This window comes from Pinus tabuliformis, chromosome J, assembly GCF_031772625.1.
Source record: "Pinus tabuliformis cultivar Carrire ecotype Pingquan chromosome J, CPIR1, whole genome shotgun sequence".
NCBI classification, from domain to species: Eukaryota; Viridiplantae; Streptophyta; class Pinopsida; order Pinales; family Pinaceae; genus Pinus; species Pinus tabuliformis.
In genome coordinates, this window is record NC_142295.1 from 1,053,630,985 (window position 1) to 1,053,658,294 (window position 27,310).

The following is a 27,310-nucleotide window of genomic DNA, read 5'->3' on the forward strand; positions in this document are numbered from 1 at the left end:
TATGGGAGGTTCTAGAAGCAACACAATCCTATGGTTTAAAGAGTTATGATTTTTGTACTTGGGGCATCAGAGATTAAGGTGCCTATCCTATTTTTGGGAAATACAGATGATGTGCTCTATTACGTGAATATCAAATTGGCAATTATTTAAGAATCAGAATTTAGTTGCATCTTATTTACTTTTATTGTTGAAGTAGATTTAATGTGCTCTTATAATTATCAGTTTGATTGTCACATTTGAGTTTGAGATGGATATGGTAATATACAAAAGTTATACATTTTGGCACTTCTAAGGTGTCATTTTGCCTTCTCTTTGATATAGAGCTTCGGGATATTAGGAAATGATGTTTAGGTTTCATTTTTAGTTTCTATCTTCAATAGAGTTTTAAAGAGAGCACCTCTGTAAACAGTTTGACCACCATTGGATGGATTTTTGTTAGAGGCAGAACCACTACTATTTGGAAAATATTGGATACCATCATATTTGGAGGAGACACTATTTTTTCCTGTAATCACAGCCTGTGTATCACAGATGCCATCCTTATTGCATATGATCTCTCCACTGCTTTTATTGATTCCTAATCATAAACCTAGTAATGGCAGGTTTTGGAATTATTAGTTGTTTTATTGGAAAAAAATTGTTGTTGGAAAGTGTGCTTGAACCTTTGTAACTCTCATCTTATTATCCAAAGCTTTGTCATTACCTTCTCCCATAACCATTAGACTCCAATCACCCTTGAGCCCTCTTTTATTGAAGAATTTTCTAGATGATTTATCTACAAGATCCTTTGAGAGCCATTTAGCTTAAAGCCGTAGTCATCTAACCTCTAAGCTTTGCCAAGGAAACCTCCTCTGTGAGGATAACATACAATCACAAAATAGAAAGAGAGACATCATTGAGACGACAGTGGTGGTTAATCTATTTATTGTTACAAGAGATAAGTTGTCTAATAAGTCTTTGCACTAGGCTCATTACTTTTCTAAGCACCCCCATATTATCCTCCCTAAGTTCATTATAAATGAATTATTATTATCTTCAATACCAATATTTACTTGTATGTTCACTATATCCTTTTTCACCTTTTGAATCTCAAATGTTTCATCCAAGGTAGTTTCATGAATATGACAATGAAAAATGATAAAATTGTGATGTTGAATTGTACTTATGCAATTTATATTGATTCAAACCCTACCTGTTTTCCATTTTCATTTTAGATGACTCTAATACTTAGATTGTTAAGATAATTCATTTATAACCAAATTTAATTTTAAATGTTGTTTCGAAATTATTCTAACTAGTAATAAACCAAACTAAAAACTTAAAATACCTAGTAGGCTTACTTTCAAAAATATATAAAAATAAGTTGCAAACCACATCATATTGTGCATTCATGAACTTAACAAATATAAAATTCTTGGTAGTTAAATTTGGACAACAAAATATCTACATGTTTGGTGAAGTCATGAAGTTGACTTAATAAATCCTAAGAGCCTCATGTTAGCCTATGAGGTTGGTTATAATTTACAATGATAAAAAAAATAGCCAAACATTGTTCATGCTCTATTGTATGTTTGAATTTAAAATTAAAATTTAAAGACATAAAAATGAAATAAGGAGGAGATATATGAGAGGGTTTCAAGGATTTCTTCAAGAAGATATGCAACAAAATCAATTAAGGTCTTTAGTGTAGACTTCTTCAATGAAATTTGCATCCATATAGGCCTTGCTATATCAAATAAACTCATTTGCAATCAATAATTCCCAAATTTGAAATGTATAAGCTCAAGTAGAGTAGAGAAAAGCTTAGCCATCTCAAGTTGTGATAATGGACTATATCTTCAAATCTATAATTAAATTACTTTTAAGTTCAAACGGTGGAAATTCTTGATTTCTAAACTCAACTTTAGTACATTAAAGGTTGGTTCTAAAAAGTGCTCAATTGAAATTCCCTAAGTGTAAGAGCTCTATCATATTTTATCATTTAACATGATTGATGATTATTAGGTGAACAGTGGACAAATGTGTAAAAGAAGATATTGTAAATCATCTATTTCTATAACTAAATGCTACACCTATATACTTTGAGGGACAAATATTGCAAGTGATAATTGTTAAGAGAATGGTCTACAGACATATAAAAGATGACCATTTGAGAGTGCATTGTAAATAATATTTTTGGCTAAAGAACAACTAAAACCTACATCAAAACTCTGAAAGAACAAATATATAAAAGATAATCATTTAATGATATGGAATGTTCATTTGTACTGTAAGAGTTTGCAATGTTTTTTAGGTTTATCACCATCAGAATTCGATATGGTTTAGTTTTAGGTTTAACACCTTCAGAATTCAATATGGTTCAAACTAAAAATCCAGTAAAACACACAAGGAAAGTGGAAGAAAGCAAGAATATATATCTAGATTAAATACCAATTAGAGATATGTAATTAGTAGCAAAATTTGTAATTATTATGGATATCAAATAGAGAAGATCCATAATGCATAACACCCAAAATTATTTAAAACAAATGATCAAACATATTTTACAATAGGCCAAAACCATCCCAAATAAGTTATAAAGCCATAAATTTTGTAAAAATGTCTAGCATAAATCAAGGACAAAATTCATGAGGTTATACAACAATTTTTTTTCAATAAAACAACTAATCATTTCAAAACCTGCCATTGCTGGGTTTATGATCAGGAATAACAAAAGCAGTGGAGATATCATATGAAATAAGGATAGCATTTGTGATACACATGCTGTGATTATATTCAAAATCTGGATGCCTAACTCTTAGCTGCTTCAGCCAGGAATCGGCAGAGCTTAACAGAGCGAAAATCCGTTGTTGATTAGCACTCCCAGTAGAAGTCCAAAGACTTCCTTGCATTTTGTATGTGGCAAGTCCAAATGGAGGAAGGCTTATGCATTGGGAATCCTCAGATTTCTTTTCAGAAAACTCAGTCCCAGATCTAGACTCAGTATCACCTTGTCCAATCTCATTCTCTGCAACAAATTTGAGATCCAAGAGTCCACATCAAGCTTCCTATTTTCAAAAATTGATTTTCACTTGCTTCTGATATCATATTAAGCCGAATGGAATTACTTGAACAATTTAAATCAGCAAAGGACTATTTCAAAATACAGTATCTATCACAGACCTTGGAAGGAAAGAGACGATGTATGATAAGTTAAGAAGCAGGCCGAGAGATCCCTAACAATACGCCCTGTTGGAATGTGATAAATAGGATACCTACAATCCAGAACATAAATCCCAATTTCTTAGAGGGCTATATTTCACCATAATACTAATGTTGAAAATTGAAAGCTTTCAGCATATGTGATGCAATCTACGATATAAGTAACCGTCAAATGATTTCACAATAAGATGCAGAAAATTTACCATGCAACTGACATCCAACTTGCTGGAGAAAGATCAAAGCTTCTTAAAAAAACCAATTCTGGAAATCCACGTGCTAACTGATTGACCTGCAGGAGCAAAGTACAACTAAATGAGAATAAAAAGAATTTTATGCCGAAAGGAACAGAAGAAGAAGCCAACTAAGAGATCTACTCGAACATTAACTTTTAAGATCTTAAGCAAAAAATTGAATATCTTTCTTCACACTTGTCTTGCCTCGAAAATTCACTGAAATGTTTTCAGAAGGCTTTACAATAGATAAACAAAGGAATCATAGAAATAAGTTAAGGATTTTCTCTTCAGGTAACAAAGCATCTACCTTTTCCATTAGAAGGACTCTTCCATAAGGCAACGCTCGATCAAAATACTGGAAACACAGGTGCCCAAGTCGATCTTGTAGATGCCATAAATGATCAGGATCGGCCCCAAAATCTTCGAAGACAACATCCCATGCTCCTACTCTTTCACTGGAATTGCAGGATTCACTTTTGAAGCTTAAAGATCTTTCAGCACCATGTCCACTTTCACTATCACTGCTCGAATCCTCCAGAGATCTCCGAGGCTGAAATACTCTGCAGACTCTGCATCGGAGGGCTGCCACCACTTGTTCAATGCAGAATCTCGAAGAGATGTTTTTTTTATTATCAAAGTGTCGTTATAAAATCAAACAATCAAACCTCTAAAAGAAATTAAAGGCAGAAAAAAGAATCTAGTATTAACTGCGAGGGACTAAGATGCTATGCATGCCAAGCGTTTCACAACATCATACGACCGAAACATGTGACATTACTGATTATTACGCACTTTTCCCTCAAAATCCCCTAACCCCAACCCCAACCCCAAAAAGCGGAATCGAACCTTGATGGGTAAACATCACGATCCCATTGATTATATGGGCTAAATTTTGATAAATGACTCTTAAAATGGTAAATAAAAGCGATTGATTTTCTCAAAATTAGATTGCAGATAAAAGGCTCTAAAAACTAAAGGTTAAGACAAAAATTACATGGCAAATAATGTCGATTAATTTTCACAAAATTAGATTGCAGATAAAAGGCTCTTGGTTGCATAGATAAACCCTTACTTTAATCATTTATCTGCATCAGATAAGAGAGTATGCTCAAAAGCATGATGAGCCTTACCTTGGACAAATACTGAACTGGCATGATTGGTGTAGTGTGTTCCAAAAATCACTCCAGGTTTGTCTGCAACGAAGCTCTCGTATGAGAGGCAGGCATTTCATAAGCTGAACAATTAGACATGTTGTACGCAATCTGGTATTGGGATCGAAGAACCCCAAAAGCCAATTTCTCCCACCAAATAAATCAAAGCCACAAGCCCCGCAACACGCAATTTATTTCTAACCCTCAACCACCACTGATGAAAGATTCAAAGCCCCTTCTTTCACAACAACCGTATTCTACAGCATTACTGATACAGAAACTGAAAACCCCAAATTTGAAGAACGCGGAAAGTGCAGAGCTCGGTCTGTTGGAGTAGTCTGACGTGGTCAATTCTGTTGCATACTTACCATTCAAGTTGTGCGCAAGGAGGTCGGCGAGGTTTGGAGAAGGGAGGCGCCGAGTCGAGGAGGAAGGTGAGTGAGCAGCCTGCGGGATCGCAATTCCTCATTTCGAATTGGAAATGGCAATAACTCTCCGCGGCTGCAATTCCAGCTCCGATCTGATCTGTCAGCTGGATGTCAGGATTGCCAGCTCCGATCGGATTTTTTGTCAGGGAATGTCAGGATTGCCAGGGGAGGGTGGCGGAGGGCGGAGGGATTTGCGGCGGCCGAAGCCAGACGATTTTTCGGGCGGTGACAGAAATCGGGCCATTCCTCCGCCTAGGTAGACTACTCCTTTAGCTGGTCTCAGCATCTGATTTTGCGTGCTTCTACGTCTTGTCAACATCAAAATTATTGCAGTGGCACATCTTTAAATAGTTAATTTAAAATAAATAAATAATTGTATTTTTAGTAACTACATTGTTATATTGTTTAATATATCATCTTGATAGGGGTAGAGAATTAACTGGTGACTTCACATCAAAGAATGCTTTAACACAGCACCCTGATCACTGATCACTGTCTATCCAAGGGTTTATGGACTAAATTAAAATAGTTAAAATATAAAATTGTTTTACATTTTATTTATTGATTTTAATTGAGATTGGTTAATTTCAATCATATATTTATGAAATAAAAATTGGTTTTATTATTTTACTTTACTTTAATATATTGAATGATTATATATTCATTAATTGTAACTGTAATTTAATTAATTTTATTTATATGTAAATTTAAAATGTAAAAGAATTACATTTTTTTATTAAAGTAAAATAAATTATTTTATTGTTGATTTATTATAAATTAGGTGGTGTGGCATGCTTTGCTATATACCTTTTAACGCGAGGAAGAAGAAAAAAAAAAACAAAAAAAACTCACTCTATAAAAATAAAATAAAAATGAACCAAAGTAATGACCAAAAATTTTAACCATGATTATTATGCTTTAGCCTTCACAATCAACAAAACTTCTTAAGTCAATTGCATATGACTTATATATAATATTGAATATCATTTTCAATGATATTTTATTAAATTAATAAACTATTATATTTTATATTATATTAATAAATTAAATTAAATTAATAGAGTTATATTTTATTTTATTAAATATGGATTTGTTTTGAACTCTATCTATAATGAGATCATTCATAAATGATTAAAATTTTTGTTCTACACATGAAAATGCATTTAAGATTAATAACAAATAATGGTTGATGTTCACCATACATTATTGATGTGATATTTCATTAATAACTTGCTCAGAGTTTTGACCTTTTAAACATGTCATGTGAACACTGGCCTCTTTTTGCTAGTTTTTGCTAGGATGTTAGGCTACAGAAATAACAATTCACAACGCTTTTAAATAAGAATATATATTATTAAAAAATATATAATGGCACTACAATTATTCTTACAAATAAGATAATAATGATCAATAGTGATTTATACTATCAATTGCACCACATGTTGCAATGGGAATGCCATAAGGTAAAAGAGTAAGAAAGAGAGAAGATGGAAGTCAAAATTCTATGCAATTTTATTTATTTATCGGTGTTACTGTGAGAAAAACTTCCAAATTTAAATTTTGGATAATACAGTTATATCATGGATTATAATTGCAAGATGGGTTCATTACTAGAATCACCATTTGTAGAATTAACATACTATTTTATTGAATGTTTCATCATTTCAATATACATTATTTATTTTAAATTTGAATGGATAATGCCAATATAGATTTTGTGACGAAAGTTTTAATGATTGAATAATGAAATCGCTATTGATTGATTCTATGAATAAGGTGTCCTTTTCTACACAGGTGGACTTCAATAGATACAACCTAAGATGATTTCAAAGTTAGCTAACAAGAATTCCTCTTCCACATTTTACTTTATTTCTCCTAACAATGCAAAGACATAAATATATAAAAGAAAGGAGAAGCTTATTCATTGGACATTACCAATACTACCCATTCTAAGAAATATAATCAACGATAAGACATAAGGGGCTAACTTGTTCTTCTTGTTGGGCTAAAAAAGGAAGGAAAACCCTTGAATTGAGAGTCAACATTGAGTGTAAGAGTCACCAAAGTATGGTAAGATGGAACCACTTAATAAGAATAAATGTTGTTGTTGGGTAAAGTTCATAGCCTATAGCCCTAGTAAAAAACCACCTATGGTAAGATGGAACCACTTAATAAGAATAAATTTATTTCTGAGAATTAGGAAACATGTCGGCTCCATTCATTATCTTCCCAACCCTATTCTCTATTTATTGGTCCATTATTCACTGACTTTTTCACACATCTGATCCTAATGATGAACCACATAGGTTGGTTCAAAATGTCGATACAATAAATCATGAATGCAATGACTCCGAAAAATAACACTACATAAAATGTGGCCATTAGTATTTTTTAAATAAAATATTAAAAAATGAATTTATACTTTTAATTTATTAAAATTTAAGTGTTAAATGATAATTGAAATGGATTAATTGTAATGCTTTTATTATTATTATTATAATAAAATAATAATCTATTAAATTTTTAAGAAAAAAATTATTCCATTTTTACTGGGTAACTTTAATTTAACAATACTAGTAGAACATTTAACATTGTTTTTTATAATATAAAATAAAGATGAAAAAATATTAAAAGTTTTGTTTTTTTGGGAGTATCTTTTTAATTTATTGTAATAATATGTAAAATATAATTATAAATGTAGCATGATAACGATGAAGATATTATTATAACAACCATTATTATCATTAACATACTTACTATAAAAACAATATTGACATTTTCATTTAAAATGGGAGAATAAGAATTTCAAATATCTTTCTTGCTAAAAGCAAAGAATACTCAACTAAATTGCGATATAAATTTACATGCATTTGGCTTTCACTATCATCACATAGTGAATGTAATTAACAACTAATATTTGTGGAAGAAATGTTTGGTGTAAGTCTCTAGGAGAGATATTTTATGAACCTCCTTTAATTTTTTGGGGTTTTTGAAAGGTGGTAAGTGTAACAGCTTTGGTTAAAAATCTATGTAAAACTATATAAGACCACCATTGATGGGACATGTATTCCAAGTTGAATGTTGGGCAAAGCATCCTAGTGTGGGTGTTGATTTCTTTTTATTATGGCTAAAGGAAATTGGCAAAGACAATAGCAAAGGCTTTGGAAAGGCATGAGGCACTAATTGGCATTTTATTTATGAAAATAATGGAAATTAGGAGAAAATAAAGGTTGAAGGTCATCAGTTGCATGTGAGGAGGAAATTGAAGTGAAATAATGGAAAATGAAGAAAACAGAGGCCTGATTGATAAAAAGGCTTCTAAGGATCAGTTGGCAGGCTTGGTCGGTTTAGTTTTGGAGTTATCTCATTACTCTCTCTCTCTCTCTCTCTCTTTCTATCTCGTGGACACTTGGAGTTTTCTTGGAGCACTTGGGCATTGGATAATAATGGAAAATGAAGAAAACAGAGGCCTGATTGATAAAAAGGATTCTAAGGATCAGTTGGCAGGCTTGGTTAGTTTAGTTTTGGAGTTCTCTCATTACTCTCTCTCTCTCTCTCTCTCTCTCTCTCTCTTTCTCTCTTTCTCTCTCATGGACACTTGGAGTTTTCTTGGAGCACTTGGGCATTGGATCAAGAAAGGAAAAGAAGGCAAGAGGAAGTAAAGATCAAGCAGCTACAACAAGGTTCTTTGCAGGTATTGATTTGCATGTGTGATTTCCTTGCTAGATTTGGCATGCATGGTATTGCATGTGGTTCTTTTGTTGTTATGGCATGGAATTTTAGGTGTGACAGTGTTTTTCAGCATAACCTTGCCATTTCTTGATAGTCGTGATGAAATGGGTTCTCATACTTCGGTTGAGCTGGATTGCTGGATGGATTCGAAGCTGAGTGGGGTGGATCTCCGACATGACAAACACATGGCCTAGTGGTCCCTAAACCAAACTGTGGATCACGGTAAAGCCACTGGCCTAGTAACCCCTGAGCCAGAATGTGGGTTGTGATAAAGCCAGGATTGTGTGCCTTGATGGGCCTAGGAATCCTTGTCGGTGAATGGCAGGATATACCGTAAATCCAAGAGGTGGATTGCTCTTTGTTCGGCCCAGTAGTCCCGGGTTTGGGATGTACGATAAAGCCTAGAGAGTCGCCCTCGGTGTAGGGCCTAGGGATCCCTTCACCGGGCTGTGGATTATGGTAAAGCTTGAGAGACTAGGAGGCACTCAAATTGTTCACAGTGTAGGTGGAGAACTTCAGCAACATCCATGCTTGTTTGGTTCTTTTCCGTTAGTTGTGAGACCGAGGGGTGATTGGCTGAAGAGATATTTGGCTCAGCCAATCTATGTTCGAGTGGAACGTAGTAGTCCCATCCCCGATTGGTTTCTACATTCATTAATGAGAAATCCATCCCTTTGGTTTTCATGTGTGTGAAGTAGGAAAGTGTTCCCTCTACGGATAGAGGCAACCCCTCTAGCCCTAGAGTGGGTATAGTCACAGCAAAGACAAAACAACAATTGATTCCCTTAAATAGTCATCGTTGGAGGCCTACCTCAAACCGGTAGTTGATGAAGTTCCGTTGTGGTGCTCCAGCTTCTGTTTCTTTCTCGTTAATGAGCAATCAACCTAAAACACCACAAGAAAACAACAGAGCACGTAACTGAGAACAGCAATGACCTATTTACAAGTATAAAGTCAAGAAATCATAAGCTATCAAGTAAATGTACATAAGATATAGGAAATCATCATTGATTGTATTAAAATGAATCAAGAGCAAAGCTTACAACCAAGTCTTGACATCGCAAGCCTTCTCAAATGGTCCAGCCAGTATGTTTCTTCAAGAATTAACTCTCAAGAATGGGTCTCCCAAATAGACAAAATCTCTCCCTCACTCACAAGCTTTAATACAAAGTTAAGGCACTCCACAACCTCTTACAAACTATTAGCAATCCCACACTTGTCCCACTCGCACCAAAGCTATCTACAAAGCTCAAAAGAACAAGCAACATTGTCCAACCAAAAGAACTAGCAGATCATAGCAATGGTGAGTGATTTTATAGGAGAAAGCGTCTCCATGAAATGAGGGAGAGGGAGCTTATCCTCAAGGAAGGTTGCACAAAAGACGAAACCACCATCCCAAAGGAGGAAGGGTGACCCAAACTCACCCAACAACCAGGTCTAGAGACATCCAGAAAGCTGACTGTTGGAACAAATTTGCCCAATCTGGATCATCGCTAGGCGTAAAATAAGTCTCAGCGACATCATCACAAGGAGGCAATGCATGTAGACCAATCGTCGCAATTAATAGCTAGTAGCCTCTCGCCGGGCCCTAAAATTCAACCATCGCGAGAAACAGGTGTACACTTGTGACAGTGTCGTGATGGGGCTGTTTATGACCAGGGATTGTCACGTATATTAAGGGCTTACTCGCGACAAGGCAGAAACTTAGGGAATAAGGGTCAACTTGCAACATCAGAGAGCATTTACTTAATCTTCTTACATCAGTGGGAAGACAATGAACATGTTTATTTGATACATGACACAGCAGAGGGACTGAGATGAGGACAGTGACAAATTACTATGTAACAATGTGTAAATGTATTGGTTTATATGTGGATTCTATGGCTAATGTATTTATGGTATTTATGTTGTTACTATGTTGGTTATGTATATGTTTTATGACAAGAACTATTTATGGCTCTCATCATGTTTTTGCTTGTGAATGGATGGACAATGTATCTATGACCTAATAGATGATAATGCAACAAATGACATGAAGGAATTATTGATTCTTAATGATTCTAGGATAAGTACGAGATCCCTATGTTTAAATATGTTGTTTACACCTGTAGATTACATGTTTGTGATATGTTTGACGAAATGCATATCATGGCTAGTAGGGGTCTGGTTAAGGGCTTGTTCATCTAATTTATTTTTCATCATTATTTACTTGTTATTTTATTGTTTTGAATATGTTCCATTATGGGTAGTGACTTGGGCTCTGGGCCTGAAAAAGTGGCTCAAATCCTGAGGAAGTTGGCATAGAACTGGACAAAATGGTCCTTGGATGCTAGCTTGTAGGCTTGTGAGAGTGTCCAGAGGTCCTTGGACGCTGGCATGCCCATAGCATGAGAGCGTCCAGAGGTCAAGTGATCAAAAACTTTAGTGGGACCCAGGGGTAAGCTACTTGAAGTGTTGGTATGGTTCTCAAGGGTCATGTCACTGATGTGAAAGTTTTGTATGTTGTGTTTCCGTCGATTCCATTTCCTTAAGGTCACATAGGAGGTTGAATCTAATCACAATAGACTCTCATCACATACTTACCCTGGTTGGTCGATTACTTGGGTAGATGTGGGAGGAGGGTGTTACAGTAAGTTCAATACCATACTAGGAAAAGTTAATGATAATCTCACTTTACTATTCCTAAATAGGTTAGTAAAATATGTGGGGTTGGGTTCGAAATGTAGTAAGTAGTATGACAAATTGATGATAATCTCACTTTACTATTCCTAAATAGGATAGTAAAATATGTGTCAATTGAGTGTATCTTAGGTGGTTAGGAGGGTTTTATCCAAATATATGTGGATTATCCTAAAATATGTTGTACTATGTACCTCTTCCTTGAATTAAGCAAGAGGGAAATCTTATTTTTCTTTTAAGGTTAGTAATGTATGTGTGTTTATTTAACATAGCTTTTAACATAAAATTTGGAATATAATTTGGCATTGTGTGTAGAGGGTCTATTTAGAAAAATAAATTTAACTTAAATTTAGCCACAATTTTAATATGATTAGAGTTTTTAGCTTAATCTAAATTTGATACATATTAAAGTTTTATTATCAATTTTATCTCACTTTAAATCAATCAAAATACTTTCGAAAGTTGATTAAAAATTATTTGTAATAATTAAAATCGAATTAGTAACAAAATTAATATTTATTTTTTAATATTATCCACAATAAGAAAAAACTATGCCTTGATACCTTGGAGGGATTCGAACCATGTCTGAGGGGAAGAGATCGAGGAAGGCTAAGTGGCTCGATTAAACTAATGATTATGGTTTCTTAAGCCCACAAGATGGCAGTGAGGACTTGTTTGTACATCAGACTTCAATTAATTCCATTGGGTTTCGATCTCTGGCAAAGGGAGAGGTTGTCGAGTACATTGTCAATGATGAGAAAGGTAGAAAAAAAGGCCCTATATCTTATAGGCCTTGATGGAGCCTTCGTTATAGGTAGTAATGGAGGTAGAAGTGAAAGAAAAGGTTGTGGTAGGGGTAGAGCTGTGTTACAGATCCATTTGGGCACGTCAATCTCAACATTCAAATCAGTGTTTTAGGCTCATCAAACCCTAATTTTAGTTCCTTCATGCCCTAAATAAGTCACCCCTTTGAATGCCTCCTTCCCAGACAATTTCATGACTTGAAGACATCCAGAAATAGCCTCTAGAGGGACCAGCACAGGTAAGCCCTTATGAAGGTGTGCTGCAGAGCAGTTAAGTCCATTGTCAGGTGCTTTATAGAGCACTTAGGCTTCCTTTCACTTGCACTAGGTGAGAATGAGCAAAATTCACATAGGTTTTGGGGAATATTCTTATCTTTTGGAGTCATCTAGAAGGTTCCCTCACTTATCAACTCCTATGAGCTCGAAAATGGATGAGGAATGAGTTAAGGTGCATCCTATCCTCTCATCCCTTCCTCCATGGAACTAATTCTAACTATGGAAGGCCATTCAATGCCTCCATTAATGACAAAACCTCCTTCATCTTCCTATAAATTGACTACTCATCTAAGTGATCAGGGGCTGGATTATGTTGAATTGCAAGGAGATAATGCTGCTATGAGATTTTGCTTTCAAGCAAATATTGTAATGCTTTTGTTGTGATGTGGATGGGATCCAAGCTGGAGGAATGGCTTTGAATCAGACACCAATGGTTGTAATTCCTTCTTCTATCTAATAAAGTGTTTGAACCTTTTTCCCATATGTTTGTATTGTTTCGTAATGCTTATGTGTGTGAATTGTATCTGATGCTTTTCACTTATATTCAATAGATCGTATGCTTTGATCGGTTTTTGTCTTCTGTTGTGTTTACAAGGTATTTCTCAAGCGGATTAAGTACGGGAAGGAGCGACAGAATGGATACAAGGGAGACGAGAGGAAAGCGGAAATACAAGTAGGTCTTCTATCTTCTCATATTATCTATTGCTTATAGGAAAAGTCTAAAAACACTTTAAACTATTGTTCTAGATACAACTACTTAACTAGGGAATTAGTTTTTATCCGCAGATACTAAATTCTCTAAAACAAGGTGGCGGTTCTTCCACTTTATCATACATTTCTCCTTCATTGGTCATTTTCTAGGCCATTGAAGGTTGTCATGGTGATGGTTTTAGCAGCTTGCTACCCTGTTATTTAACAATCATATGTCCTTAGCACTTAGTTCCTCAAATTTATTTCCAGATCCTTGTCAATATTCTCTCTAGGCATTCGCTACTCCTTGGGGTCTACTCCACAAATTTGGTATGGGACCTTAAATTTTCCATAGAGCTCATGATGGGTATTCCCTCTTCCACGAAACACCTACTTTTTGAAGGTAAGCAATTGAATGATTCTTCCCCTCTTCCATTCTATACTATTGGTAAATATGCCACTATTTTTATGTCCCTTCATTTACAAGGGGAGGATATGGGAAATTCTTCCTCCTCTAAAGATTTTTCTTATAATGATGTTGTTACTTGCCCATTCTTATATCACCCTAAATGGAACTCAATCCTAGGTGGCTCCTTGGCCCTTTCCAGTCAAAAAATATGAGGAAATTCCATTCGTATAATTCTCTCACTCTGACCTTGAAGAACTCCACTAGGTCTATCCAAAGTTAGACTAATATATAATTTCAATGGTTTATGTATGTACTCAATCGATCTTTACAAATGGATCCATTATTCATGGAACAAGAGTTACAAGGTTATTTTCTGCTCCAAAATCTTTGTCATTGTGTTGTTTGCTTAAGTGGAAAACTATCATAAAGTTTTATCTAAATGGCTTTGGTTCTAAGGCATTGTTACATTGTACCTAACTCCTTGGTTTTGAGATTTTGACCCTTCTACAATAATCATTATCAAGATGCCAATATGTGATCCAGACTTATGCAGAAATGCAACAAAATACAGATGTACACATAACCATAGAGCTGTAGCAGAAATTAAACTTCATTTCATTAATATCAAAGAACTTAAATATGCTTACATACATAAATGGAAATAAACTAGCTCGGGCGATGGTAGCTTATCTTTGAGAAGAGATGTCATCGCTACATGCCTCTGAACTATGTTACAATGAGGCTTAAGGGCCTTTTTATTATGGTACAACAAGGGAAAAATGTCAAAAAAAAAACACTAACCCTAGGAGATGGAACACCAAGAGTTTGTGGGCCCCGCTGGGGTTATTTGGGCAACCAACTTCTTGGGGTTGTAACTTGGTCATATTATCTCTGTTTGGGGCGTATGATACCTCATTGGAAATATCACTCCAAGTAATACAAGATTTACCATAAGCTCCTACCTATAGCAATGGCCCTACTGCGGACCTCAAAAAATGTTGTGTAGGGGGTCAAAACTATTCCTGAAGTTCAAGACCCGAGAAATTACTAAAAATTGTAAATTCTCCTACACACAAGGAAACTGATGAAACTGGTTGGAGGTCTAGGTGAAATAGGTGGGTGGCCACTAATATCCTCCTTCCCATACAGTTTCATGACTTGAAGACATCCAGAAATAGCCTCTAGAGGGACCAGTGCAGGTAAACCCTTATGAAGGTCCGCTGCAGAGCATTAAGTCCACTACCAGGGTGCTATGCAGAGCACTTAGGCTTCTTTTCACCTGCATTGGGCAAGAATGAGTGAAATTCACATAGGGTTTGGGGAATATTCTTATCTTTTGGATTCATCTAGAAGGTTCTCTCACTTATCAACTCCTATGAGCTCGAAAATGGATGAGGAATGAGTTAAGGTGCATCCTATCCTCTCATCCCTTCCTCCATGGAACTAATTCTAAGTATGGAAGGTCATTCAATGCCACCATTAATGACAAAACCTCCTTCATCTTCCTGTAAATTGACCACTCATCTAAGTGATCAGGGACTGGATTATGTTGAATTGCAAGGAGATAATGCTACTATGAGATTTGGCTTTGAAGCAAGTATTGTAATGCTACAAGTTTGTCATGCTTTTGTTGTGATGTGGATGGGATCCAAGCTAGAGGAATGGCTTTGAATCAGACACCAATGGTTGTATTTCCTTCTTCTATCTAATAAAGTGTTTGAACCTTTTTCCCATATGTTTGTATTGTTTCATAATGCTTATGTGTGTGAATTGTATCTGATTCCTTTCACTTATATTCAATAGATCATATGCTTTGATCGGTTTTTGTCTTATGCTGTGTTTACAGGGTACTTCTCAAGTAGATTAAGTACGAGAAGGAGTGAAGGAATCAATACAAGGGAGACGAGAGGAAAGCGGAACTACAGGTAGGTCTTCTATCTTCTCATCTTATCTACTGCTTATAGGAAAAGTCTAAAACACTTTAAACTGTTGTTCTAGATACAACTACTTATCTAAGGAATTAGTATTTATCTGTAAATACTAAATTCTCCAAAACAAATTAGCGACTCTGCTGGGGAACTATTACCTTTCCTAGTAGCTTATCCACCTCCTAGGACATTCTTGTAAACCCTAATTGTGTTCATTGACTGTATTTTGACTCTTTTGCATTGAATTTTGGTCAAAAATTGAGGTTAGATGACTCTTGAGTGGCCTCTTAGGAATCAACACAGGCTTAGTCAGGGGACAGTGCTCTGCAGAGCACCCTTATGTGAGAGAAAGTGCTCTGTAGTGAAATTAGGCCCTCTTTGACCTACGCTGATCCACCTTAGGGAAAATTTTCACCTTTGGAATATGTCTTTGCCAACTTTTCTCTATTTGTTTTCTTGATTATTGATCAATGAATGTCATGTCTTAGAGAACAAGTTTCTATATCATTGTCTATCCCTACTTTGATTTGATTGATTAATGTTTCTTAAATGTTTTCTTTGTCATTATCATTCTATAGTCAAAGTTAGAATATAGTTGATTAATCTTTGTTCGAAAGAAAGTGTTGTAAAGTCTTCTTTTCCTTCGAAACAGAATTGTGTTAAAGTCTTTGTTCCTATTAAATATTGATTGATTGTATGTGCATATTTCCTTTTTGTTCATCATAACATTAAGGGATTCGAAAAAAAAACTTGCATCATTCATATCATAGTTTGTGAATTCTTGAAAGGAATAGCTAGGGAAATTGCATTAGATGTGCTCTTTGCTCTTTGTCAAAGATATGATTGCTCTATCCCTACTAGCTATGGTTTTCATTGCTCAATTGAATGAGAATAATGCTTATCATATTAGTTTCATTTTAGGGATTGCAAACATACATCACGTGGTGAACCTTGAAAGGAAAATTCTAATGAAGATAAACTTAAAATTTATCTGAATTTACCTAATGGAGCATTGTCACCTAAAGAAAAACATTTAGAGGTCTAGGCTAGAGATGTGTTCTGGCGTTGTAAAACAAAGCAACTATCGCTCATCCAAGTACCCTCGGGTATATAGGCCGGTGTTACAGTATGTAAAGTATATGGGAATGCTCTCATTGTGCGGTTTTGCATTAGACAGCGCTTATATTGATTGGGCCTCCACGTACTTTCAGGTATATACGGGAGGACAACACACTAGGTTGCTATCCATCCTTAGGTAACTGAGTCGGCCGCCTTGTACACTATGATACACTGAACACAACATTTGAGAAGATTGCCTGCCTGTACTTCTTGGTTCGCTGGGAGGTATTCTACAGTTCACAGTTGCTTGGTAAACCTTTTTCCTAGATTGTCCCTTTTTTGTTTTGTTATGTTACTTTGATTAAAATAAATTTAATTGACTGCGGATAACATCCTCCACGCTCACTCCTTAGTTGATCTTAGGTTGAAACATATGGCGACAAATCCGGAGTCCACCAATCAAGGAATTCCTTTTGATGGGAATCCTAGTCCTTTTCCTCCTTTCAGAAATATTGGTGCTCCTTATATGGCTATATTATCCCTATCGGGACTTACCATTGGCTTGCTAGTATGGTTGTTTTCAACCTCCTTGGTTCAAAATGTCGTGATTTCTCTGCAATCGAGTACACCTCCAACTGGACAAAATCAACCTCTAGTTGATCATAAAGTTGACCCTTTGCCTTCTTCCTTGGTTGCTTCTTCCTCCCCTTCTTTCTCTTCTCTTGGTGAAAGTATTGGTACTAGTAACTAGGTGGCTAAGAAGAATAAGAAAGGGAAGAAGAAGAAGAAAATTTAGCAGAAGGGCAACCAAGCAACCATTGCTTTGAATGCAACATCTGATGAGAAACTATCCATCAAGCCTCACAAAGTTCGATATCCATGCAAACTTTGTGTGGGAGACCATCTTCTTCGAAATTGTCCTGATATTCCTCAGATCTTAGAAGAATGGTCTTCTTGTTCACATCATTCTATGTCATCAACTTCTGGAGATCATGCTGGTGACACACCATCAACTAGTGGAATTAAAGTTCATGGAAAGAAGGGTAGAGTTAAGTTTCCTTGTAGGTTATGTGAAGGGAATCACCCCATTCACCTTTGTCCCTATCTAGATGAAGCCAAAAAAGTGTTGGATAATCGTCCTGCTTCACTGCAACGACTTCCATTTGGTTACAAGAAACTCTCCCTAATTCCTTCACTAGTTGATGAATTGATTGACCAAAATCAATTGTCAGTCAAACCCACTCTCTCTGAAAGTGAATCCTATGAGTCTATACCCAACCCAAATCAACAGGTCGAGGTAACAGTTGACCCGATTTCACCTTCAGTAAATCGTACCTTGCCCGAAGAGAGTGAATATGATACCAGTCAGGTTATTTTTGTTTCTTTAGATTCAAATGAGATTGGGGGCAATTCGACTATTCCATCAAGACAGGAGGAAAATCCTCCCGTTCTCGTAACTCAAGGGGTTAATTGCCCCGTTTCTACAGTACCCCTCCAAGTAGTTTGGTCACTTCCTTTGATTGGAATCGACTGGCAGGATTTTGTCTTCCTTCTTATGTGCCTTTCCAGATCATAGTATAGGTTTGTGATATGATTGTATCAAGCACTATTATAGATGAAGGTGCATCTGTGAGTATCCTTTCTTCAACTTCTTGGCAAGCGCTAGGTTCACCGCCGCTTGTGCCTGTTACCCAGAATCTGTTGGCTTTTAACAGAGGAACCAGTCAACCATTAGGGATCCTTCCTCAGTTGCCTATTACTTTGGGAGGAAAAATTATTTATCTGAATGTGATGGTAGTCCCAACCCCTTTAGATTACAATTTACTTCTAGGGCGCGACAATTTTTATGACATGGGAGCTATTGTTTCCACACTCTTTCAAGTGATGTGTTTCTTGCAAGAAGGCGGAATTGTCACAATTGACCAGCTTTCATTTCTCAGTCCAAATATGGCTTCTAGTCAACCATCTTCCCTAAATGGTCCTTTTGTACCAATGGTATCTTCCCCACCACAGGTCAATTATGTGGCAACCCGTTCCATACCTACATCAACTGACGATCAATTCAGTGATGTTGTACATCATGTACTGGGGGCATTGGAACCAGATCTCTCCTTCATGACCTCTTATGAATTGTGATTGAAGAACACGAGGACAGTTCCTTGTCTTTTGTCAACCTCGTTAAAAAAAGAAACCAAGGATATGAGGAGAGTTCTTTTACTATGTCAACCTCATTAAAAAATGAAACAACTCCTGCGAGCATAGTTCCTTGTCTTGTGTCAAGCTCGTTAAAAATGAAACAAGGGATATGAGCATAGTTCCTTGTCTTGTGTCAAGCTCGTTAAAAAATGAAACAAGGAATCTAAGAAAATTTCCTTGTCTTGTGTCAAGCTCATTAAAAAATGAAACAAGGTCCCTTGGAGCAAAGTTCCAAGTTGAGTCTTTGAGTAGATCTCGTAAAATCCCAGTCGAGTCTTTCACTTGATCTCGTAAATTAACCTTCATTCCATCCACTTGATAGCCATGAATAGTCTACTTAGGTAAATGTAATGAAGCTTGGGGGGCATGCACCTAGTGGTAAAGTTAAGTTTCCCTGTAGTGTTACACTAAAAAATGTCACCATGACTATTTACAGTTAGTATGGCTCAATCAACAATCATGCTACCCTCTTAGGCAAGTCTTATGCCTCTGCTATCCATCTCAAACTCAAAGAAGGGAGAAAGTCTTGTAAAAAATGTGTTTATCTCTGGGGACGCAAGTTCTCTCAAGCCTTAGCTGCGGGGACGCTCACAATGTTCACAAAGGCTGCGTCTTTGGACGCTCTGTATATTAAGGGACAGGTGCGTCCTTCTGTAAAAGGCAAAATGCGCAAGTTTCATCTTAAAAAAGTTACTTGTGGTTACTTCTAGAACTTTCTAGAGGTCGGTTTGATGAAATGGATGCGCCTCCAGTTGGTTCATGTATCCCTATTAAGGAGGAACTTATCCCATCAATAAGGGAGCTATCCCACCCAAAGAGGGGGATTATCCCATTGATGGTGGACCTGAATAACCTCTTTACAGCACTATAAATAAAGGCATTGAGCCAGAGGGAGGGGAGGTTGAAGCTATACATTTTCTTTGGGTAAATGCTGCAAGAATTAGGACTCCCATTTAGAACCTTGTGAGGAGAGATTGTCTTTGCTTGATTCTACTTGGAAGTGGGTGAGCTTTGTCAAAGTAGAGGAAAACCCTTGATGGACCCTGGGAGGAACTTGCACAACACCAAGGCCAGGTTGTAAGAGTTTCTTTGTTTCGTTATTAATACAAACTGGTTCATTTTTCTCAATAGCTTGTGTTAATGAGTTATTTCATGTGTTCCTTGGTCTGCATGTTGAATATATGTTTTATTATATGAGATGCAAGTGCTTGGTAATTGTTTGATTGTTTGTGGTTGCAGGAATTGATGTGAAGGAGGAGCTCATCCGGATCGGCAAGGACGGACTACAACAACAGCATTTTGGAATAAGGTAAGCCTAAACACTTGTAGTTTTCATGTTTTAAAAGATGTATTTAGAGAAAGATTGCTCCATTTTGTCTTGTTTGTCGCTAGAGAGTTTAGACTCCTAGGGAGGTCAGTTGTGTCTGCACAAACGACTTTTTCCGCCACGACAAATTGGCGATTCCGCTGGGGACTCCATTAATGTGAAAGTTTTTTCCTTTGTGTGAACTTTGCTCTGAGAAAATCATTTTTATTTTCTGGTTTTTGACTGTGAGAATTAGTATTTGGGTGGCTTAGCTTTAGATTTAGTTAGATTTGGTTTTTCTTAACTTTTCTAGAAAGACGCACCCTCTGAGTACTGCACAGTGTGTCTTTGGACGCGCTGTTGCCGTTTGCACAGAGCGGGCCCGCGCCTGTTCTAACGGGTTGCCTGCGTCTTCCTGTAAAAATTTAGAAAAACTCCATTCTTGCTTTAATTGCTTTTAGATTTTGTTTTTTCTCAGTGTTTTCTGCCCAGATCCTTTAGTACCCTGTCAAAAATTTTCACCTGAACTTGTTTTGTGAGCTTTGAGTGTTTTAGTGGATTTCAACGAAGTTTAGGCATAGGGTTTGATTTTTGAATAGGTCCTGTAGTGACTTTGACGGTAGAAAGTTGTCCAGCCTTAGATCTCTCTGGTTTGTCAGCCTTCTTAGAAGTCGGGCCTGTCGTAAAGTCTCCTTGTGTGAGCAGCTTGCCATTTAAGTTGTCTTTTGGGTCAAATTTCGAATTACTTGTTTATAAAGTGTTGATTTCCATTTTACAAAAGAACAAAAAGATTAGAGTTTTGTTTTGACTAGTTTTTGGTTCTGCAATAAGTTAGTCCTTGATTTGATTGTGATCAAGTAAAACACCTTAGAATAATCATTGTTGGCTTTGCCTCATTAGGTTAATTAGGGTAATTTCCTTTTGATTTGTTTTTTGAGTGAATTTTCATAGATTTCATAGTTTGCAATTGATTTTTATTAAAATAGATTTATTTTTTTCGTTAAATAAGAAAAATACAAAAACATCTCCTTTTAAAAGTTTTGTTTCAAGTAGCATTTAAAGTTTTTGGAAGAAAAAGAGTTTTTTTCGTGCAAGTAAAGAGTGGTCATGTTTTTATGCTTGGAAAAGACAAACGAATTGTTTCTTTGATTGTCTTTAATTAAGAAGTTGCTTTTATAAAAATTGCATTCTCTCAACTTTTTAGTTAAGCAATTCATCGAAAAAGTAAAGTAGTGGGTAAATCATCCTAGGTGCATTTTGTAGAGGTTTCGAGTCGAGTCAACACACCACTGGTTTCACTTCCATCACCTTTTGACTTAAGAAACAACCTTAAAAGTAAGCCTTAAATTAAAATCAATCTAGTAATTTTTATTTTTCTAGGGCTCTGAAACACCAACATAGCTTAGGCTAGGGTCTTGGAGTAGGTGAGTACTTAACTCTCCAAGACTACAAAACCAAACAGATAGTTTATCTTGAGTAGAATAAATCCAATTGTTTCAATTGCACTCTGGGAAAGCTCCTCTTAAAGGAGAAGCACGAGCTCGTGTCCGAACCAGTGAGGGGATCATTCCCCCCTCGTTGGGAACGACGCCAGACAGTACGTATTACAAACGGTAAACCTCGGATTGACCATTGTCGAGGAGCCAGGGGTCACTTATCGGTAAACCTTGGATTACTGTCAAGGAGCCGGTAAGGGGATTGAGCTTGTTACTCTGCCCTTGCGTGCTGTCGGAGTTTAGACTGTTCCCCCAGGTGTAATTGTTGTGATTGGTAACTTTAGTGACCATAATCTTTAGGGTTCTACCGAGGTGACGGTGGAGGGAAGGTCCCACTGTACCTGGAGCAGACGTCAGTTATACTCACTTGGATTTTCCGGGGGGTTCACTTCACTTCGAGACGGTTAAAGTGGAGGAACTTGTGCCGGTCTATTCATTAAGCAGGTTGCCGGGGTAACTGTTCCACCCGCCATTTCTGTACTGAATCCAGCGAGGTTGGACTTCATCACCAACTAGCGCTTTTGGTCCGGAAGACTACTGTTTGTGTTTGGTTTGACGCTCTAGATTCTTTAGGCGTGTGCTTCAAATTTGTTTGCTTCTTTAGAAGACTTTAGGTGGTTTGATTTGAAATTTTTTACTTTGTTTTCGTGTGTTGTAGTTAAAAATCTTTAATTGTGGCGGAATTACCGAGACAGTCCCGTCGACTTCGGGGCAAGTCTCCTGAGATTGTTACCGGAATAGATTTGTTAAGAAAACTCCGTAAATCGCGGGGTGAATCTCCTGAAGACATTCCGGGTCAGTACGAAGGGTTAAAGGTCCTTGTAACTCCTCCTAGTGACAGTAGAGTAGGTTCACCTGAAGAAGGAGAATCTTCCTTGGTAGTCCATCCAGATTACCAAAGTTTAGAGACAGGTTATAATCCCGAAGCTGTTTCAGTTTCTGAGCTTGTCGGTAATTTTTCGTCTGCTAGTGATACAGGCGAAGAACCTGAAATATCTGAACCTGTTACTCCAACTTCTAGTGTTCCAGATTCACCAAGAATAGAAAGAATTATCACCGAAAATCTTCCTACTGGTTTGATTGCTATAGAAGAACTTGCTCCAGAGGAGGATATAGGTGTCTCTAACCTTGAAGGTCAACTTACTATTGATCTAAGGGAGCGTGAATCCATCTTTTACAGTCCTCCTAGAAGTACTACTTGGTACCTTTCGTTAACCAATTATTTGGACAACTCAGGGGTAGGTTTTTCTCCACCTCGTACTCCTTTTCCACCTAGAGGTATTTATACTCCTGTAAATATGACTGGTCAGTCGTCCGTGTTTACTCAAAGTCCTGAATCTTTTTTACACGGCGGTCCTTCTGTTCCCACTGGGTATCAATCTCTTTCTGGTACCTTTGCGGGAGCATCTCCTCAACCCGTTGATCGTGGGTTATTAATTGGAAACAGTGGTAATGTACCATTGGGTGTAGGAGACATTTACATGATGTCAGGTTCAGTTCCCGTTTCTCAACCTCAAGGTGGCCAATTACCGCCTGGGGGGCAACCTCAAGGTACACAAATCGTGTCTGGGGGGCAACCTCAAAGTCAGTATGCACCTATGGTGCAATACGCGCCTCAAGGTCAACCCCAGCCTCAATATGTACCCCAGGGTCAACCTCAGTATCAATATCAACCTCAAGGATGGCAACCTCAAGGGTATCAACCCCAAAGTTATCAACCTCAAGGGTACCAACCTCAAGGTCAAGGTCAACCCCAGTATCAGTATTTACCTCAAGGTTATCAACCTCAAGGTCAATACTCGAGTCAAGGTTATCAACCGCCTCAAGGTCAGTCATATGTTCCAAGTGTGGGAAATGCACCTTACAATTATCAATCCTACCCTCAATCCGGTTATGGATCTCAGTATCCTCAACCTGTTACGGGTCAATACCCTGGAATGTTAGTATGGGATCCATCACAGGGTCAACAGGTGTTGCAGCCAAGTGTACAGATGGTTCCTCAAGCTGGACAACCCGTAGTTTCTGGTCCAACCCAGCAACCGCAACCTGTCCAGCCAAATGTTCAAACTTCTGTAACTTCGGTAGTTACTCAGCCGCCAATTGCACCTAGTACTCCATCTCAAACGGCTGCTGCAACTACCGCTACATCTACCATACTTACTTCTGGAGTATCGACGGCTCCAGTTTCTACTGTCCCTGTTACCACGCCTCAGACATCTTTACCGTTGTCTGGATCTACGATTCAAACCACGGTCCAGATGCCTATAGGTCAGCCTGGTATAAGTACGGTTGTTACTACTCAACCTCAATTTGTTCAACCTCCGTACCAGGGACAGTACCAACATGGGCAAGCTGTCCAACAACCGGTTTACCAGTATCAACCGTATCCTGGGTACACTTATCAACAACCTCAACAACCCCAGTACGGTCCGGTTAATCCTGGTTTTCCAGGAGGATATAATATCCCAAATGCGACTCCTGTTCCTAGTTATCCTGGATATCCTCCTCCTGGGGCTGGTATTGTGACCCAGAGTTTTAGAGATCCTAACCGGCAGTTACCGTTTATCGCAACTTTGGATTTACCAGACTTGACGCGCCTAACGAACGATCCAATTCAATATCTTCCGTTCTGGCCGCCAATGCCAAACAAGTTGCCCAGTGATATACCCAAGTTTGAAGGTAAGTCTGGAGAGGATCCGTCCAATCACGTGATGACTTACCACCTCTGGTGTGCTTCGAATTCTATCTCAGATGATTCCATCCGCTTACGTCTTTTTCAACGTACACTCATTGGTCTCGCGGCCAAGTGGTACATTGAGTTACCACGGGCCTCTTTTTACAACTTTAGTCAGTTAGCTACCTCGTTCTTAACTCACTTTCAGTTGCCGGTCAGATACGATAACGACACGGAGTTATTAACTTCACTAAAACAATCGACGTCCACGTATATTTCTGATCACATTCATGAGTGGAGACGTCGTAGGAGGTTAGTGAAAGTTTTTATCCCGGACCAAATCTTAGCTGAATGGTTTGTCAAATCATTATTACCGAAGATTACTGAAGATGTAGCTAAGGCCAGAGTAGTTACTGAGGAGCAAGTCATTGCTCAGGCACAATACCTTGACTTAGTTTACACTCAGTCGGGTACATTACACGAGAAGATTCCAGATCTTCCAAAGTCGAATCAAATCGCTGCTACTCCTTCGGGATCTCATGCCGCTGATGGTATGATTGGTATCGTGACTACGAAGAGCAAGAAGAAGTCTTCCAAGGCTTCAAATACTCCAATTATCACTTTGCCTGATTCTCCGACAGGAGAGTCTTCTCCTCCTGAACTTACCGCCGATATTCACGCTGTAGAGTCATCTACGGCCAAATCAAAAAACGGTGGAAAGAAGAAAGGAAAGGAGAAGGCTAAAGCAGACAAGGCTCCGAAGGAGAAAACAGAAAAGTCGGAAACCAATGACGAAAAGCGCAAACCTCGATATCCTTGTCTTATTTGTGAAGAGGATCATTTTACGAGAGATTGCCCTCATCGGGCCGAGGTTGTGAAAATAGTCAAAGGTTCTCCCACTCCTGCTGTGTTAAAAAATCCATTTCCGGAGCAGGAGAATAAGATGATAGGTTCTTCTTCGAATGCCAGTGAAGAACCCATTTTGATGATGTCTCATGTGAGGATTGCGACTCGATCGCAAGATTATGGTAGTAAGAATCCTGTTGATGGTAAGGAAGCAGAATCTTCTCACTCTAACCCATCAACCTCAGCTCCTGGTTCCGATCCACTACAGATCGAAAAACCTAACCCAGACTTAGTGATTAAGCCGCCCGCCAAGGGTGTACTTCGAAGGTCTGCTTTCAATCCACATGCGAGAGCAGCCCAGAATTACAACATTGTTGAGGACTTAGCTGTTTCACCCTCAGCAATGTCGGCGTTAGAAGTGCTGCAATCATGCCCAGCACAACGAAAATTGCTTTTGTCGGCTATCGGAGCTGTTGATGTTCAGGATCCGAATCTAATGATCTTCGATCTAGAAAATAGTACACCGCGTCTCCCCCATCAAATGGCTTTCCAAATTCCAGTGATAGTCAAAAACAGACCTATTCATCGGACTGTGATTGATGAGGGAGCTTCTACGTGTATTATGTCGATTCAATGTTGGAGATCCCTTGGTTCTCCTTCGTTGAACCAATCCCCCACCATCCTTAAGGCCTTTGATGGCCGTGGGTTCCGTCCGTTTGGTATTCTACAAGAATTGCCTATAGGGGTAGAAGGTAAAACCGTTAGTCTGGATGTGGAAGTGGTTGATGCCCCTCTAGACTACAACCTTCTTTTGGGTCGAAGTTGGTCATATGCTATGACAGCGGTTGTTTCATCGGTCTTCAGAATAATCAAGTTTCCACATAACGGTAAGATCGTGACTATTGATCAGCTGACATACTTTTCATCCGACCCAGCCTCTTCAGAGAGTATCCAGCATGTCGGTAAGACGACAATCCCTTATAGGGACGTTGGTGTAGGTTTAGTTAAGGATTCCGGTTTACTGGGAACTTTTCCTCTCCCTCCACTCAACGTAGACCCTTCATTTGCGACAATTCATATGATTACATCAGAAAACATTATTTATGACGATCCTTGGATTGTCCCATCTGACTCTGAGATAGACTCATTCGGTGATGCTATGCCTTTGAGTCCATATGAAATTGCTTATGAAGCTGTCATGTCTTTTACCGACTCGCATTCAACCGAAATCGACCAAATGAATGTGGTCAGTGAAGAATCACTTTTCACCTCAACCTTAGAACGGATAGCGTTTCCCGAAGTCGTGTCATCTGACGAACAACTTCGCGAAATCCTAAGTGTAGATGATCTACCATGGGAAGATCTCCATCACAGATCTTCGTTTTTACCTAAGGATGATGCATTTGAAAATGATTTTTCATCTATCTTTACCGCTGAATATGTCAAAGACGCTCAGGATCCAACGAAACATTCTGATTCAGAGCTGAATTTAGGGAATATTTCTCGTACTATTCCCATTGATATTTCAGTGAAGCCCGGAATTGAGGAGAACATTCATATAGGTGCCGCATGTACTGAAGAAGAAATCCAAATTTACAAGGCCCTATTCCAAGAATTCCGCGATGTGTTTGCCTGGTCTTACGAGGAAATGCCGGGAATCGATCCTGCCATTGTTGTTCATGAAATAAAGACCTACCCGGATGCTAAACCCGTCCGGCAACGGTTGCGTCAGATTCACCCTCGAAAAGCGGCTGCGATTAAAGCAGAAGTCGAAAAGCTGTTGAAAGCAGGTTTCATTTATCCGATCCCGTTAACGGATTGGGTATCGAATATTGTTCCGGTTAACAAGAAACAAGGAACAATAAGAATCTGTATCGACTATAGGGATATAAATCGAGCTTGTCCAAAAGACAACTATCCTACGCCTTATATCGATCAAATTATTGATGATTGTGCCGGAAGTGAAATGTTTTCCTTCATGGATGGTTTTTCGGGCTATAATCAAATCAATATTCTACCTGCCGACCAACCAAAAACGGCATTCATTTGTCCATGGGGGACATTTGCTTATTGCAAATTACCTTTTGGGCTTAAGAATGCCGGGGCTACTTTTCAACGGGCGATGTCTTATGCATTTCATGACATCAAGCACATTGTGCAACCCTATCTCGATGATTTGCCTGCTCATTCTTTACATCGAGCT

The 27,310-nt window shown here is 37.9% G+C and overlaps 1 protein-coding gene across 1 annotated transcript; it reads right to left on the reverse strand.

Moving 5' to 3' along the window:
- Window positions 1–2,672: 2,672 nt before the first annotated feature.
- LOC149230544 (uncharacterized) lies at window positions 2,673–5,054 on the reverse strand. Its single transcript, XM_089381342.1, has 6 exons — window positions 4,954–5,054; window positions 4,837–4,865; window positions 3,742–4,016; window positions 3,405–3,490; window positions 3,163–3,254; window positions 2,673–2,989 (listed from the first exon to the last, which is right to left on the reverse strand). The coding sequence occupies exons 1-6, from the start codon at window positions 5,052–5,054 to the stop codon at window positions 2,673–2,675; spliced, it is 900 nt and encodes a 299-aa protein (XP_089237468.1).
- Between the last annotated feature and the right edge of the window lie 22,256 nt (window positions 5,055–27,310).